We start from the raw sequence: 18,302 nt of genomic DNA, 5'->3' as shown, positions 1-18,302 counted from the left end.
TTTCTGAAATATAAATTAGTTAAGTGAAATTTAATAATTAAACAATTTCAATGATATTTCATTGTGTGGCAGTTGATTCAAAAGCTATCTATAACACAGATGATCCAAAATTAAATATAAATAATAATTTTAGAAAACTTTTTTTTGGTGGATAGAAAAAACTTCTTTCCTGTAACAAAAGTTGCAAGTACCATCAACAAAACCTATACATATTATATGGATTAAAATCATTTTTTACGTTTCCTTATTGCCTTTAATACAATGCTAATTTCTTTTGTTAATATTCAATTTAAGAAAAACAAATTCCTAATATCTAATCAATATGCTTACTAAAAACATAAACATGTTTTAGGCTTAATATTTTTTTAACGGATTAATTTTTAAAAAAGAATCATCTATTGGAATCAAATAATCCGTCATAAAATAGTCTACTTCCTATGTTCTGATTATTTTATGAACGAACGTAATAAGTATATATTATGATGAATAAAGTTAGGTTAAATATGTTTTTTGTCCCTTAAGTATTACTGATATTTTGTTTTAGTCCCTAATCAAAACTTTGATAGCTTTTAGTCCTCATAGTATTGAAACATGTAATATTAGTCCTTAAAAATGGACGGCGTCAACTTTTTGTTGATCTGGTAAACGACGAGGCCACGTCTTCTGTCAGCTTCCGTCTTAAGTATCTGCCACATTGCTTCTTTAATTTGTGGAATGAGATTAAGTGATTGGCACGTGTGTGGATGATTGAAATCAGATTACGAAAGTTGAAAATGATTCAAAAACAAGTTTATAACTTAAATTAGATATTGATTTGGTAATTTGGCCAGAAATCAAGGTTTAATCAATCAATCTGCAGTTCACAACTCATGAATCAGAATTCTAATACTTTAAACTAGATTTTCAATACACTAACTAACTAAGTAAGTCCTAAATGACCTCAAGGTAAATATCAAACAACAACTTTACTTATAAAACCATTCATCCAAGATTTCATCCATTAAAACTCCAAAAATAACCTAAAACTCAACCTATTAACTACTTACCATCACAACATTAGATTTATGATTAATTAAGGTTCTAGACAAGTTTAAAATGATCTAAAAACATACCTCAAACATTAGTTATTTCTACAAAGTCCCTTCTCTAAAAATTCACCTATCAAAACCTCAATTTAGACTAAAAATCAGTCCAACAACGCTCTCCATTTCCTACTTTCAACTCTACATTAGATTTATACCTATAGAACTTCAAACAAACAGCATCCAATGTTCACACCATTATCAAATCGCAAGCATACACCGAAATATTCATCAATAGGAAATTATTCACTCATCAATATACAACATCACTCAACAAACATTTCAATTAATATTGTATTCAACCAAGCATAAATTTCACTACCTATCAAACACAAATTCATACTTCTCATATGAAAATCAAAGCGAATATTAGTTTCCCTTACCTGACAAAAGATTAAATTGTTCTAGAAAGCCTAAAACAACTCCAATGTGCAGGAATTTCTATCTACTCCTACGAACCATATAAACACGATTAAAATACAACCGTTAAGACCACAGATCAGTAGAGAGTCTTATAAAAGACTCAAACTTCACATGCAAAATAGAAAGAGCTAGCTTGCCAGGAAATAAAATTGACCAAAGAAAACAACAGAAAATCAACTTACTCTATCAGAAAAACTGATCGATTAGACTTGAAGATCTCATCACGAGATCACTCAGGCAGTGTCTGATCTTCAAATAGATGAACAGAGATGAAAACTCTTAGAGAGAAATGAGATAACTCTAGTGGAATCTAGAAATATGATGTGTTTTAAAATAAAGAACTAAAACCTTTTAATATTTTAATAATTGAGTCTCGTTACTTTTAAACCATTATTACTTCTAAAATATCATTTTCTAGATGTTTACATAGTTATAAATAAACCTTTTATGCAAACATGTTAATAGCGTCTATCTTTGATGCCTATTTCGTGGAATTGAAATCACAAAACAAAAAGGAGAGAACTTGCATAAACAAAATAAATAAACAAATTACAATATGTTTCTCTTTAATGAAACAACACTGTAGATAGCCCCATATTATCATAATCTGATACAAATACAAAATGAATAATTATAAACAAAGAAAGTGGAAGCTACACGAGGAAGGAAAGCATAAGAAATAAATATCTCAGTAGTGGTAAATGTAAGCTCCACGATTACATTCAATCATGCAAACAAACCTAATGATATAAACTTCATATAAAGAATAAAGAAACCATCCTGTAAAAGCAGGTATATACTGCCATGTGTTTCTTACATTTTCACTTTCTTTTTTAGATAAAATTAGTGATAGACATGAAATAAAATTTTACAAGGAGCTACTAAAGTGCAGACAAATAGCACCAACACATTCAAAACAAATTATGCCATTCTTAAGGGTCATAAAATAAAACAATAATGAGTACAAAGTATAACTAACCTTTAGTGTGGCTCCCAACACACTTCTCACAAACTCTCCAAAAGAAAAACCTCCAGTCAACAAAACTCTTCTCATGAACACTAAAGTAAACATAAGAAGCTGAATTCAGTGATTGTGAATAAAAAAAACCAAATACAGAAGAAGCTAGAAAATCTCTGAATTACTAATTTGGATATACAGAGTCACATCAATGGATTTACATGAAATTTTCAGATTACAAAAGTAGCATGTGAAGAATTTTTCTTAACCCAGTAAATCCTATATGCATCTATTTTTATGCTTAGCAAAGGATAACTCCTGTTATGAAGCAATGATCACAGACAGAAAGAATCATTAGTTATCTATCAGCTGAATCTGTAGTAAGCAGCCAATGTATTTTGATTCTAAAAACACAGGTTCACAGAAAGAACGAAGGATGTAACCAAGGGTTATAAAACCATTAGAAAACTTGCATTTGGTTTAATACAGTCAAACCAAAATAAGACTTTGTGGGCAATGAAGAGTACAACAGAAATAGGGCATCCAATGCTTCCTTTGGTTACCCTAGCTCGGAGTATAAAGGTTTAAGCAGCTACTATTATAACAAATTTAAAAACACGTGCACTGATTAAGATCACGTTCTAAAAACCTTTTGAATGCGTTTTCGTAATGTGTTATATATTCAATTTTCTCACATCCAACTTCTTATCAGCTTAACTATAAATTCCACGCTTGCAATCTAAAAATATTAGCTAAAGTTAAAACGGTAAATTTAAGATATTCATGTCTGAGGCAACATAAATCACGAGTGGAGGCATCTTTCATCATTGCTATTATAGAAAAGCATCGGTGCCGACACACTTTTTTAAACAGGAACATGACATATGGCAGGATGATATGTCTTCTTTTGGCAAATTCAATCAACAAACCAAAAAGGGATCATTGAATTTACCCAAAGGAGACATCACAGATCATTAAAATCAAGAATCAAGATATCATGGACACTAGACCTGGGACTTTCTACATTCTCCTTGACAGCAGAGAAGAACAATTTTCCAATAGCAACTATTGTAACATCAAACTTACCTTTTTCACACACCAATTTTTCATTATGTCTATCCTTTCATCATATCTCTTGTCACACTTTTTCTCTAACACCTCTCTCTCTTTTGTATATGTGTACAATTTTTTATGATTATACTTTCAGTACATATGAGAGAAGTTATCTCATTTCTATAGAAGCTCAATAACATTAATTCAAGTATTCTTCATCATATGTGAGAAATCTATTTTCATTTTCAAGATGGTACAGTCAAATATTTCCAACATTTTCAAGATGGACTACTGTTTTTGAGGCCATAATCAGATTCAGATGCATCCCTGTACCAATTATGGCGAATGATAAAGCACACTGCAAATGCCTGTCAATGGTTGTTTGCTACAAGACTTTTCTTGGTCTTGTTTATTTCAGTGTTCTGTTGGTTTGTCTTTTTACATTCCAAATTTTCTGTATTTGCTATAGCATGCCAATTTATTTCCATGAAACAACTACAATCAGTGCTTCTCAGCACTAGGGACATGCCCAAATGGGTAATCAGACAATGTTTGATTATAGGGTTGTATGAAGAAATTTCTCCAGAGAACTTTTAGAAGAGAAAAATGAAAAAAAATAAAATAAAACGATTTTTCCATGAACTAAAATTAATTTATACATAAATTAAAACACGTTGTAGAGTTCAAAGTACAGAAGAGAAGTTTCGTAACAGTAACTCATTAGATTGATTGAAAATGGTAAAAGATACAAACGAGAGTGGGAGCTCTATGTATAAAGCTTATTTGAGAGGTAGTTAACCACAAACTAACTAGTCCTAACCAATCACCAACTCACTAATACCTTGTATGTAACATGTACAGTATTGATTAACAACAAAAAAAATGAATTGTTCCTCAAAGATGAAAGGTGAAATGTGTTAGAAATAATTTAATTATAAGTGTAAGTCTCATATTCAATAAAAATAACAAAATTAAACACTTCCATATATACATTACCTTAAAAGGTTATGGATTAAAAGTTATGACTAACTAGTTACACTCCTTTGAACCCCTCAAAAAGAAAAAAAAAATAGTTTTCCTTTGGTTTTGTCCTATAAAGGCATGCAATTGGCTTATAATAGTTTTCCTCATTTTAAACATAATGATAAGAGGTTCAGATAACACTTGATGAAAACTTGAAATATAAATTTTCTTCACGTGCACGTTATCTATAAAATGGCACAAAGAGTAAAAACCAAGTAGCAAGACTTTTTTGTCAATTTCAAATCGTTCTAGAATCAAACTTGCATTTGCATGACCGTAGTCATATTGACCCCTTCTTTTTGATTTTTTATAGTACGAACCCGACCGGTTTTATGTTAATTTGGCCAAATTAACTCTAACCTAAAGTTATTAAATCGATTTAACAGAATAATTAGTGACATAAATTAAGATCATATTATTTTATGAAGAAATTTGACTGATTATTTTGTAAAAATTAGTACAAATAAACTTGATAATCAGAGTTAAAAAATAACGAGTCATAATTAAATTTAAAGTAAATAAAAAATTATTACAATTTGTATAAATAGATTAAATGTTATATTTAATAATGGAGTAATTGAATTTTTTCTAAGTTGAACGTCATAATATTTTTTATAGGTACCATCCAGAAATTTATGAAACTAAGACTAATTCAAACTGAATAAAACAAAAAATTTAAAAGAAAAAGAAAAGGAGAAGAAAATTGAAAAGCAAATCAATTTAAAGTTATTAATACTGATCCAATAGAAAGATATTCTTTCCAACAAGTTCAGTCAATACTATAATCATCAAAAGATCTTTTGAACCCGTGACCACACCCAAAAACTGTAGAAAGAAAATTACAGGCTGCGTCACTTTCAAGTTCTGTGATTCTGGCACAAGTTTAATATGAACTCATTGATTTAGGATGAACTGTTATTTTGGAACTTGGCAACTATAGGATAATTTTAGCAGCTAAAAACAAGCAAGGAAAGTTCCAAGTGATGTATTTCAAACGCAATACGTGTAAATCGGAGTCTGTTTAATAATCTCAATTTGCAAAAAGAAGCTTCTATGAAATACCCTTTTTGTCAACAGATATTGTAAATGGTGTTGTTGGACGGGAAGAATAAGCCAGAAGTGATAAGTCATGAGCCATCATAGTAGACCCACAGAAGAATTTTGTTTATATTTATATGCCATCGTGTATGAATCTTGCACACATCATGGACTATGTCATCTTTTCTCTGGTTGGATCATCTTGATTTAACTAAACAAGTTGACTTTAATGGTTTTGACACCTTCTAGAATCCAATTAATCATCACTACCGTGTTTCTTTCACGTTGATAGTTTATACACATGCCATTGTTGACTGCACCCAATACAACTATTCACACAAGAGTCTGGTTCGGCATAAGGGGAGGAAATGCATGTTAATTACCCAATCTTACCTTATCCACTAATAAATATAGAAACTTGGTATCTACAAATTTAATAATGTTCTTGGTTTCTGGTTTCATTTATTCGGTTGTGAACTTACCTTATCTTCAAAATAATTCTCCAATTAATAGAATGGGTATTTTACTAAAATCTTTCTTTCTATTTTTCGTTTAATCAAAATGGCTATGTACCAAAAATAAACAAATTGGGCATTTATTCATTTCTTAAAAGTTGGTGTGTATACCACTTTAATCGATTTTAGTATAAAAAATGTTTTATGAATAACTGTCCTTCTTTTTCTCTTTGTCCTCAGTAACTAGTTCTGAACTCGTCGACTTTTTATTTAGTTGCGTGAATTTATTGACTTTTATATATATATATATATATATATATATATATATATATATATATATATATATAAAAAGTCACATTGGGGAACTAAAAAATATTTTCGCTTCATGTTGAGAATGTTTTTGACTCAAATGTATATTATAAAAGATATATGATTACTTGATAAAAAAAACATTGAATTTTATTATATATTTAGTACAATTATATATTTAGAACTCGAACTTAAAACTCTTAATTAAATTAAAACAATTCCACACTAATTAATCAACATGTTTGATGTATTTATTCACCAATAATTGATTTGGGTGATAATATAAGCTTTTAATATGATATTTTCAATTTGACGGGAAATACTTTATAAGATACTGGTTATCTAGCCTTTTAAAACAATACTATTTATCTCCATTACAGTTAATTCTTCTCATGGGAGCACTGCTTTGCAAATTTGTAAGAATAAGGATGTTGTAGAAATATAAAATTGTGTTCAGAAAAATTATACTTGTAAAATTTGAATTACATTGAAACTGTTTAAATGGTCAGTGATATTTAGTTAAGACTATTTATATTCTAATTACTTATATTTAATTCTTGGGAAATTTCAAAACCTATGGACATGAGATCAATTGATTTTAAGACATATATTGTGATATTACATGATTTTATTAAAATTTTATTTTACTTATCATTATAATTTGGTTCCTCTAAAATGGAAAAAAAAGGTACTTTAACGGATTTATAAATATTAATGAAATAAAAAATTAAAACTATAATTAATTGTATCACAATTGTGTAATCACTATTTTTCTAATTAACAATTATAAGTGTATTGTATCTTCTAGATCATACTAGACTTTAGAAGAGTACAAACAAATCTTTAACATTAATAATCCGACCGAATTTGGTTTGTCCGAATTCAATTGGATTTTAGCCCAAATTTTCTTGTTTTTTTGGGTTGATGATGCATTTAGGTCATAGCTTAGGTTTTGAAAATGAAATCAACGTGATATCGGTTTCTACGAAAACATTTAAAATAGTTTTATATATCGTGTAAATTAATCATTTGACAATAATTCGTTAAAAGTCGTTTTTAAATGACAAAATTCTAAAATTGATTTCTAACTAATTATTTACAAATAGCAAATCTATTGACCACAACAAATTTTTTTAAGTTAGAACCCGAATTCAAATCAAGAGATGGATTAAATAGAACCACGTTTTAATTAAAGGGTAAAAATAATATTTGTATTCATTAAAATTATTGTTAGTTTCATAATTTAAGTCCTATCATTATTTTTCTTTTCTATAACTAGTGTATAAATAAGCATCATCTTCTATATAACTAAAATGTGAAATCAATATTCTAAAGACGTGTAAATTATCTTTTAAGTTTAATATAAACTAATAAATATTTTAAATATGTAAGCTATATTTTAGATTTCGGATAAATAATTTATATTATGACGGAATATTATTTTTAATTACTATATAAAAAATTTCAAATATTAATATTTATTTATAAAAAAAAATGACACACAGATATTGATAATTCGTTAGAAAATTAAATACAAAAGTAAAAGTAATAGTTTGATATAGTCTATACAGTGATTTTTAGTTGTCAAATAAAATTAAGTTTTAAATTAAAGTTAAGAATTTTCAAATAAATAAAAGCTCAATGTATGAGATGAGTATAAGACACACTATGTTAGAAATCCCACATCGACTAGAGATAAGGCCAATTTATAATATATAAGTGAGGTGCAAACCTCACTTTACAAGTCGGTTTTATGGGATTGAGTTGGTAATATGAGCATAAATGTTTGGAAGCTGCTAAAGCCAGAACCATTATTTTGTATACCTATTTACATTTGATATGTTGCTTTCCATTAGGTAGATCAGTCAAAACCCAAGTTTTAGTGGATGACCGAGTGGCAGAAGAAGTAGATAAAATGATAGTCCTACAGATAAGATGGTTTATGTTATGTTGCTTTCCATTAGGTAGATCAGTCAAAACCCAAGTTTTAGTGGATGACCGAGTGGCAGAAGAAGTAGATAAAATGATAGTCCTACAGATAAGATGGTTTATGTTTTGGCCTGATTGATTTCCTTTGTGAAACAGCAGTGGCAGGTTCAATACAATGTGATATAAAAAAAAGTTTTAGTAGGAAAAAGAAAATGATAATTTTATAATATTTTATGCGAAAAATATGATGTGTTGTGTCACTTGTCTCACGCCAGAAGAATATTATAATTTAGATGAGTAAATAAATTCATATCCATTTGTTTTCTTTTTATCTTTATAAATATCTATATTCATTTACAAAAAAATAAATCATTAGGACGACATTTTTTTATGGAGAGATAAATAAGCTATTGAATTTGTTAAAGTGAAAAATAAAATACTTTGTGGAAACCATTGTTTCCATATGAAAACTAATGACAATCATTAAAAGGCTTCTAGTTTCAATATACAATGAGAACAATTCATAAAAACACTTTTATTTATTATAAATGTTTTAATTATATAAAGAGAATTTAGACATATTAAATATTTAAGAATTAAATATAATAAAAAATAATTTTAATTTTTATGCGAATAGAAAAACATAAGCAACTTCTTTCATTAAAAAGTTAGCTGGTAGAAAAAGTATTGTACCAATCAATGACAATTCATATGAAATGGACTTATCATTTTATTTTTAATATTTTATATGTAATTTTTGTTGAGAATTGATGCCACCTTCGGTAACAAAAAATAAAAATAAAAATAATGCGATTATTTCCATGTTGTCCTAATTTAAACATAGAGTGAAGAATGTGTCTGAATTTTAGGAATACAGAATTATTTTATCATTAAATGAAAAAATAACCATTGATCTAATTTTCTTTAAATTGGAAAGAGAGGAAAATGAGAACATGCGATAAAATCATTTTGAATCTTAATGTAATCTTCATATTTTAACTCTATCAATTAAGTCTCTTTAATATTACACATATATACTTTTACCTTTTGATTGACCGCGGAATTTTACTAATTCAAAGAATTTGAAATACATAATATTAAATAATTTACAATTAATTTTTTTATATTTTTTAATAATTTGTTTGGATGGGATAATTGGAATAAATTTTAATTTTTTTTTTTGGATAAAATAATTTAATTTTTATTTTAAGGTAAATCTAATTCTATTTTTAAATCTGATTTGAATTAATTTGAATTTTTATTTGGAACGTCTCATTTCAACTTTCGCTTTGGGTTAATTTTTTAATATTCCACATAGGTTGATAAGATCTAATCTTTAACCTAAGTCGAATTATCTCAAGCTTCACCTAAAGTCATTTGATTTCAACTTTCACCTTAGACGGACTTAACTCGTCTTTCTGTGTGACTCCATTTGGCTCAAATTTTGACATAAGCTAACCAAGTTCGATCATAACTGACTTAATCTTTGATATATGCTCTCTTGGCTCGACCATTGGCCCATACCAACTCGGCTCAATCTTCAACTCATGCCAACTCAACTTGATCATTGGCTCATGTAGACTCGGCTAGACTTTCAGTTGGGATCGACTCAACTCAACATTTGGTCGACATCTACTCTACTCAACCTTTAGTTGAAACTAATTGGTTCAACCTTCTCCCAAATCAACTCGGATCGACCTTTGTAAACGAAATGAAAATAAATAAAATTTAATTTTTTATATTTTTGAAGCATTTGATATTATTCTATTTTGTTAATTTTAAATACTTTTCAAAATTTCTTAAATTTGAACTTTCTTTTAATTACTTTATCAAATAAATTATTTCAAAATATAAATTCTTCAAACAAGTAAATTATTCTTGTAAATTACCTCCAAACTAAATATTAGTGTCCTAAACTTTAATGCTTCCGATAGACTTTTTAAAATATCAAAATTTACATTTTAGTATTCTAACATTTTACGAATCTTGGCAAAATGATTAAAATGACATCATCACCATTAGTAAAAGGACACCATTAACATAAGAGAATTTAAGAAAATAAAAATACTGGATATTTGCATCTAGATAATTTAATTGACATAATTGAAACATGAGAATTAAAATCTCGCAAGTGTAATTGTGTAAGAGACAAGTACAATATAAAACCATAAATAATATTTTAAATTTAAACAATAAAATATATTAAAATTTAATTTAGTTTTTCTCTGTTTTAGGGTTCGTTGTTAATCGAAAATGATTTTCTTATAGTTTTGAATACACCATCTCCTATTCTTAGATTTCTAAATAGCGGCATTTTCAGGATCCCCTAAGTCAAATTATTGTACCTGCAAAATTGGAAAAAAACGATCCTTCTTTTCATGAACCTAACAACTTATATTAATGTTTTTTGATAGCCTTGTTTAAATGAACCCACATGTAATAGAAGGTGACCTAAATTTGCCTTTGCATTTAACACTCCACCAACCTTAGCAACAACTTTCTTCATACTTCCTATCACACATTCTTCGTCAAACTTTCAAGGGATTAAACTTTTTTTTTAGTACCATCATATTTTCCTTAACAATGTTGTCTTAATACTTTAACCTTTTTTAAATAAAAGGCATGCCGTTATAAACTTATATGCACTATTGTTATAGAAAAATAAATAAATTAATACTTAATGTATTGAACATGCTACTAACATTATTTTCCTTTTTTTATGCTTGAATACTAATATTAAAGTAGTTAACTTTTGCATCACTTGACAGACACTAACTTATCTGTCTCAATTTTAATACTAGGTTGACTACTCGGAACATTTACACAACCTAACTTTCTTTTACTACTTTCAAACACAATTTCTATTTATACGAAAAAGTCGTGTTAGAATATAAACTTTTTTTTTCTTTTGTTTTGAAATAAATTTAGAAAAGGGTATATAAACATAGTGCTTAAAAAAGTGGTATATAAACCAACTACATCAATACATATTTTTTTTTGGCGAATACAAAATATAATATACACAAAAAGAACAGTGGTATTCCGGGTACAAAATTTTAATATTTTTAAAATAAAATAATGGTGGATATTTTTAAAAAAAAAGTTAAAGTACAAATTCTCTAATTAAGTTATTTATTTAATGATTTAAAATACTCTATATACAAAAATTAAAATTAAAATGTTTCTTTAATCAAAATCCCTCATATATAATATCTCACTCGTGTGCACATATTCACGTAAAGAAAGTTACATACCTTAACGTGTGTATGTATACAATAATACACATTATATATAATATATATACATATTATTTCTATTTTAAAAGCCATTCTTATTTAAAACGTTTCTTTTATTAATATTATATTATATTATATATAATTAAAGTAACTTAAATGTTTCAACAATTATTTGATTTTCCAATTATACTTCAAATTTTCTAAGACTTGGATGACTTAAAGTATACACGGATTGAATAAGAATCTATTCACAAGTTTGACTAAAAAATGTTAAAAATGCTAAAGTAATTTTAATAAAACTAAATAAATAAAGACGAAAAAGATAAAAATATATATTTATAGTGGATATGGCGGCGGCATTGAAAAGAGTCATGTTTTGGTTCCGCCAGAATTGAATGACCTGCAACGTGGCAGGATATAACAGGTTAAGGGTATTATATTTTGTTTGAAGAATAGAAATAAATTTAAACTTTTTAGGTAAGAGCAGTGAGCGATGGATGAATCTTTGCACTATGTTCACCGAATGGCACTCTCGTTATATCACCAAATTGAAGAGGGCAGTCAAAGCAACTCTCACTCATAATTACCACTCACTCCTCCAATAAAAAAATATTAATATTAAAATAAAAATAATATCAACTGGAGTCACCTTCCCCAAGTAGAGGGAGGGACAAACATAAAAAATAAAATAAGAAAATAATAATAAATAAAAGAAAATGAAAATGAAAAGGAAGACGAAGTCGCTGCGAAACAAGTTTGACCCTCTCCAAGTTAAGTTCCATCCTCTTTCCTCCTCAAACACGCGCAAAATTCATAATCATCGTCGTTCTTCGATTCTTTATTTATCAAATTCGCAAAACCCTTCTCATAAATCACCTTCTCACCCTAATTCCTTTTCACTCCACCTGCTTTTTTCATTTTTTTTTGTTAACTCTCCTTTTTCTAGCCTTGGTTTTTTTTTTTTCCTTCTTTGGGAGAAAGGTTTGATCCTCAGATCTGAGGAACCTCGTCGCCACCGAAGATGGGTATCTGCTGCGCGAAGCCGTCCACGGCGGAGGAAGCGGCGAACAAGAAGGGCAAAAAGGGGAAAAAAGAGAACCCCTTCGCTATCGATTACGGGTTTAACAACAGCGCCAACGCCAACGGCTCCAAGCTCACCGTTTTGAAGTCTCCCACGGGCCGCGAGATCGAGGCCCGCTACTTGCTGGGCCGCGAGCTGGGCCGGGGCGAGTTCGGCGTCACGTACCTCTGCACGGACAAGGAGAGCGGCGAGGAGCTTGCCTGCAAGTCCATTTCGAAGAAGAAGTTGAGGACCGCCATCGACATCGAGGATGTGAGGAGGGAGGTTGAGATCATGCGCCACTTGCCGCAGCATCCCAATATCGTCACCTTGAAGGACACCTATGAGGATGACAATGCCGTTCATCTCGTTATGGAGCTTTGCGAAGGCGGAGAGCTCTTCGATCGCATCGTTGCGCGTGGCCACTACACCGAACGCGCCGCCGCCGCTGTCACCAAAACCATCGTCGAAGTCGTTCAGGTTCGATCTGGTGCCTTGATCTGTTTTTTTCCTCTCGGTTTTGCCTTTTTGTTGTTAGGTTTGGGTTTTGTGTTTTGCCCTATGAAACGGAGAATTGATGTGCGGGAATTGAAACCTGACCACGACTAAAAAAAGTTGGAGAACTCTGGGTTTAACGGGGGTCTCGAGATTGAGTTTGGATACTGGTTAATCTACATCCGAGGGGGAGTTCGAATAACGTTTTATTTTAAACAATGGATATTTTGGAAATAGAAATGGTGATTACAGAAAACAAGTTGGAATTTGTCCTGGTTAAGTTGGTGTTTTGAGTTCGAGTTCTGGATTTACTACTCGGAACATGAACTTTGTTACTTGTAAATGTTCTTGAAGATATGTGTGGTATTGGAAAAGAAATTGAGCAAGGTTATCTCTCACGGAGGATACTTGAGGCCTTTTACCAAAATTTTAAAATGGAATTTCATAAATGGGGTTTGCTTGGTCGTGTTTGGGTTTGTGAGCTATTTTATGAAGGTTGTGTGGTTTTTTTTTTTTTTTGCAATAAATGGTTGTGTTATGAGCTGCGAATCGGGAACCTGGTATTTGAAGTAATTTGTTTCATTGAGCGTTGTTTGTTTTTCAGTTTGTGTGCTGTGGGGAGCCTTTACTCTGATTTTTGTGCTGATGTGGAGGTTTGTTTGATGTTACGTTTCAGATGTGCCACAAGCATGGCGTGATGCATCGGGATCTTAAGCCGGAAAACTTTCTATTTGCAAATAAGAAGGAAACCGCAGCTCTGAAGACTATAGATTTTGGGTTGTCAGTGTTCTTTAAACCAGGTAATGCTTTTAGCTGGTGGATGAATTGCTTAATGATGTTGCTTTATTTTATTTGTATTGTTGCAATGGTGCGTATAACGATGGCTGAAACTTTGGCGTTATTTTTCCAGGGGAAAGGTTTAATGAGATAGTTGGAAGTCCATATTACATGGCTCCTGAGGTATTGAAGCGGAATTACGGACCAGAAGTAGATATCTGGAGTGCTGGAGTAATTCTATACATCTTACTTTGTGGTGTTCCACCATTTTGGGCAGGTTAGCTTTGTCTTCCTCATGATGTTTTTCAGCTTTTCAGAGACCGCACTTTTAAGTTACTAAGGAGTTGATGCAACCAATTTTTATCGTGTACTGTGATATGATCATACTTTATAATTAAGAGAAATTGGTGGAAGAAAAATAAATCGGTGATTAAGCATTATTATTGATTCATTTGCATGATTTGTCATACAAGTATGATTGAGATGCATAGATGGCTAATTGCATTGATGGAAGGTGTATTATTCCCAGTAATTCATGGGCAACTTTCTCTTTTCTGGTGTGAATAAAGATGTTTCATTTGTATATACAGTGTCATTCTTACGTTTTGAAATTTTCTTACTCTGTATTTTCTTTTTATGCATGGCATTAGAAGAGGAAATATTTAAGAAACTTAATTGCTCATTCATTTCCCCAACACTTCAGTGCTATTTCCTTTTATTATTATTTGTTGCCTTTTGTGTCTGATTAGTTTGATTTTCTAAATCGTCTCTCTTCCTGTTTTTGTAAAATGAAGAAACTGAGCAAGGAGTTGCACAAGCAATCATACGATCTGTTGTTGATTTCAAAAGGGACCCATGGCCTAAAGTTTCTGATAATGCGAAAGACCTTGTGAAGAAGATGCTAGATCCTGATCCAAGGCGGCGGCTAACTGCACAGGAAGTGTTAGGTAACATGCAATTTAGATAAAATCTTGAGAGATGAAGAAAAGTGTAGATTGTTCATAAAATTTTCTGCTCAGCATAATGGATTACTTTTTCCCTTTAAATTTTTCAAAATTGAAATACCGGGAGAATAACATTTCTTGTTAACTAAATGCAGATCATCCGTGGTTACAAAATGCGAAGAAAGCTCCTAATGTTTCTTTAGGCGAAACAGTCAGGGCAAGGCTCAAGCAATTTTCTGTAATGAACAAGCTTAAGAAAAGGGCTTTAAGGGTAATGTTCGCAACAATATTTCAATACTTATCTTTGAATCGAATATCTAAGACTTTCTAATTCAGGATTACTCATTTTTTTCTTAATGGTTGATATTTCTTGCTAACAGGTGATCGCAGAGCATTTGACAGTAGAAGAAGCTGCTGGGCTAAAAGAGGGATTCCAGCGAATGGATATAAACAACAGAGGCAAAATTAACATTGATGAACTACGAGTAGGGTTGCATAAATTAGGCCATCAAGTTCCTGATTCAGATGTACAAATTCTTATGGAAGCTGTGAGTAATAATTACTATATCACCCTATATCTGGAATTTTTTCTCCACATCTAATATTTAAAGAAGTACGTACCTTGTATAAAAGATTGGGGTCTTTTTTTGCGTACTTTCTTTTTAATATGCCAAACTAAATTGCAAACATGATCAGGTTACTGATTCTTTAGCATGCTATGCTTTATAATAATTCAGTCACAAGCAGGTGTTCTTGAAAGAAACTTCATAATTAAAAATGCTGCATCGTTGTTTGGATTTTGTTAAATCATATTATAGAACACGAACTTAGAAGGTAGTCTTGTTCACTCCTAACCTATGGGACTGTTTTTACAGGGTGATGTAGACAGGGATGGACACCTAGATTATGGAGAGTTTGTAGCTATCTCTGTTCATCTGAGAAAGATGGGAAATGATGAGCATCTTCGAAAAGCCTTCCAATTTTTTGATGAAAACCAAAGTGGGTATATTGAGATTGAAGAACTGCGTAACGCGTTATCTGATGATGTTGAAACAAACAGTGAAGAAGTTATCAATGCAATTATGCATGATGTGGACACAGACAAGGTCAGTACATTTTGACCTAGTGGATAAATTTCTTTTTGGTTGATTTTTGTCTGGTTAAAATGAAAAGGTTGATCCTATTTATCTTCACCTACATGGTGCTGCATAGTGATGTTAATAAAAAGTGTTATGATTGATTTGCAGGATGGAAGAATAAGTTACGATGAATTTGCTACAATGATGAAGGCTGGGACAGATTGGAGAAAAGCATCAAGACAGTACTCGCGAGAGAGGTTTGCGAGTCTGAGTCTGACTTTGATGAGAGACGGGTCATTGCATTTAAACAATGAAAAAACGGAGGGTAGATGACCAATTTAGAAATGCCAATTTTACTTTGGAAAAGGAAAAATGATAAAGAAGTCTTTTATTTTATTTTTTAATTTTAACTTCTCTTGATTGTAATTCTTTTCTCTATACCCCATTCTTTAAAAAATGGGTGAAAAAAAGTTAGGATATTGGATCCAATAGTGTTTGTGATTTGAATTGTGCCTCTTTGGTTTGTTGAGGTTGTTGTTGTAGGAGATAGAAGAGGGGAGTGGTGGACAACATTGGACAATTTTTCATTTGTGGCTGTAAATATTTTAAAATTATCATGCATTGTATTTCATTTGCCAATTTTTACTCAAACCCTTAAAATCATCACCAAAATCGATTATTCATAGATATTCAGGCAAATGATATCTATTAAATAAACACGTCTTTTATTGTACTTTTGCTAAAGCTTAGTTTAATAAGTTGATTTTGTTGAAAAAAAATGCAAAGCTGAATGCTTAAGAGAATAGACATCAACCAAAAGGGGAATGAATTGAGATATTTAGAAAAATTGTCTTCTAAGAGTTTTCTCTTTTTATAAATTAATTTTACAAATAAATTTGATAACAACAATAGAAATAAAGAGTATATCAACAGAGAAACATTGCATGAATATTTTATACTAGATCTTATATTTAGATGTTAATATTTTTAAGAAAAAAGATTAACTTATCAATTAAAATAAGTAAACAAGTTACAATAATAGGATAAAGTGAAAGTTTTTTAATCGATAAGAGATTAACAATATCTTTTTTTACACACAAAAGAAGAATACTTCATGTCACACAAATGATTTTAGCAATAATAAGACATTTAGTGAAAGTTCTCGCTTTACCTACACTAGGTTTTTCAAAGCTCTTTTTAAATTAGGATTAAGTTAAATATTTATAAATTCTTATATTTAAAAATTAGGTTAGAAAACTGAAGAATTATTACCACTGATAATTGATTATCACAAAAGTTTTTTTAAATATCTGAAATTAATTATAATAACCAATTATTATTAGTAATTTTCAACGGATCTGTCCATTTTTATGATAAAAATTTGTTAAAGGCTTGTGATATGTCTTCCTCTTCTTGAAGATCTTGTTCTTAATCAACAACTTGGTGGAAAATAATAGTTAATCCAGAATAGAGATAATTAACAAGATATCAATATAATTATATATCTTCCCCTCAAATAGGTATCAGTTATCACAATATGTCAACCTAGTTATTTTCCTCCCTTTTTTTTTTATCATAATAAAAAAGTATCTCATCTTAATTCTCTCCCTAAGTTTGTTAATTCAATTAGAATTTTCCTGGATCATTAAAAGTTTACTCCTCTAGATATAATATTCCCTTTAAAATCTAAAACTAATTCTTAAATTTTTTTAAAAAATATGATTTTTTTAATTATTTTTTTACTTTATAACTTAAGATAATCGATTATCAAGTGATAATCGATTATTATAGAGCCAAATTTGTACTTTTTTTTAGTCAAAATGAATACTTTTAAACCTTGAGAATTGATTATCACCCTTGATAATCGATTATTACACGTAAACTTTTGGAAAAGTTAATTTTTGAGTAGTTTTAATCCTTTAAAACATATCTAATGTTCCTAAAACTTTTCAAAACTCAGAAAATTTAGGCAGATTATTTTTTAACAAGAATCCAAACATATCTTCCATTAGGAACACCATAATGTTTTACTCTACATTTATTTGAAATGTGTCCCTTTTTCATACAATAAAAACATGTTATACAATTTATATCCTTATAATAAGACTTACATTTTTCTACCCATATCCTATGTGGTCTTTCATTCTTATTCTTAAGAGCTTGCTTGTTTTTATGAAAGTCCTTTTTCTCAATATTTAATTTTTCAAAATTTTTATTTTTAGTTGTCACTTCAAACAAATTCCTAAGAATATCAATATCAATATCAATATCAAGCAAGTGACTCTTTACATTCAACAGATACATTTTTATCATCTTCTAAAATTGAGACTTTACTATTCAAATTTTTTACTTCTTCCACAAATTTTTCAAAGTTTTTTGCAAGGCTTTATATTTTGATTTCAATTTTCTATGTGCATAATTTAATTTCTCAAATTCAGCAT

The 18,302-nt window shown here is 29.8% G+C and overlaps 1 protein-coding gene across 1 annotated transcript; it reads left to right on the top strand.

Moving 5' to 3' along the window:
- Window positions 1–12,239: 12,239 nt before the first annotated feature.
- On the top strand, window positions 12,240–16,500 carry LOC124826482 (calcium-dependent protein kinase 32-like). Its single transcript, XM_047299309.2, has 8 exons — window positions 12,240–13,046; window positions 13,738–13,861; window positions 13,972–14,115; window positions 14,633–14,785; window positions 14,938–15,053; window positions 15,163–15,330; window positions 15,658–15,888; window positions 16,030–16,500. The coding sequence occupies exons 1-8, from the start codon at window positions 12,528–12,530 to the stop codon at window positions 16,192–16,194; spliced, it is 1,620 nt and encodes a 539-aa protein (XP_047155265.1). The 5' UTR covers window positions 12,240–12,527; the 3' UTR covers window positions 16,195–16,500.
- Window positions 16,501–18,302: the final 1,802 nt, after the last annotated feature.

Source organism: Vigna umbellata, chromosome 5 (genome assembly GCF_029865625.1).
Source record: "Vigna umbellata cultivar VRB3 chromosome 5, Vumbellata_1.0, whole genome shotgun sequence".
In the NCBI taxonomy this organism is placed as follows: domain Eukaryota; kingdom Viridiplantae; phylum Streptophyta; class Magnoliopsida; order Fabales; family Fabaceae; genus Vigna; species Vigna umbellata.
This window is presented reverse-complemented; position numbering and strand designations above follow the sequence as displayed.

Coding starts and splice junctions, on each gene's coding strand:
- LOC124826482 (XM_047299309.2), top strand. CDS start 12,528: ATGGGTATCTGCTGCGCGAAGCCGTCCACGGCGGAGGAAGCGGCGAAC. Junction 14,786..14,937: donor AACTGCACAGGAAGTGTTAG/GTAACATGCAAT, acceptor AACTAAATGCAG/ATCATCCGTGGTTACAAAAT. Junction 15,889..16,029: donor ATGATGTGGACACAGACAAG/GTCAGTACATTT, acceptor ATTGATTTGCAG/GATGGAAGAATAAGTTACGA.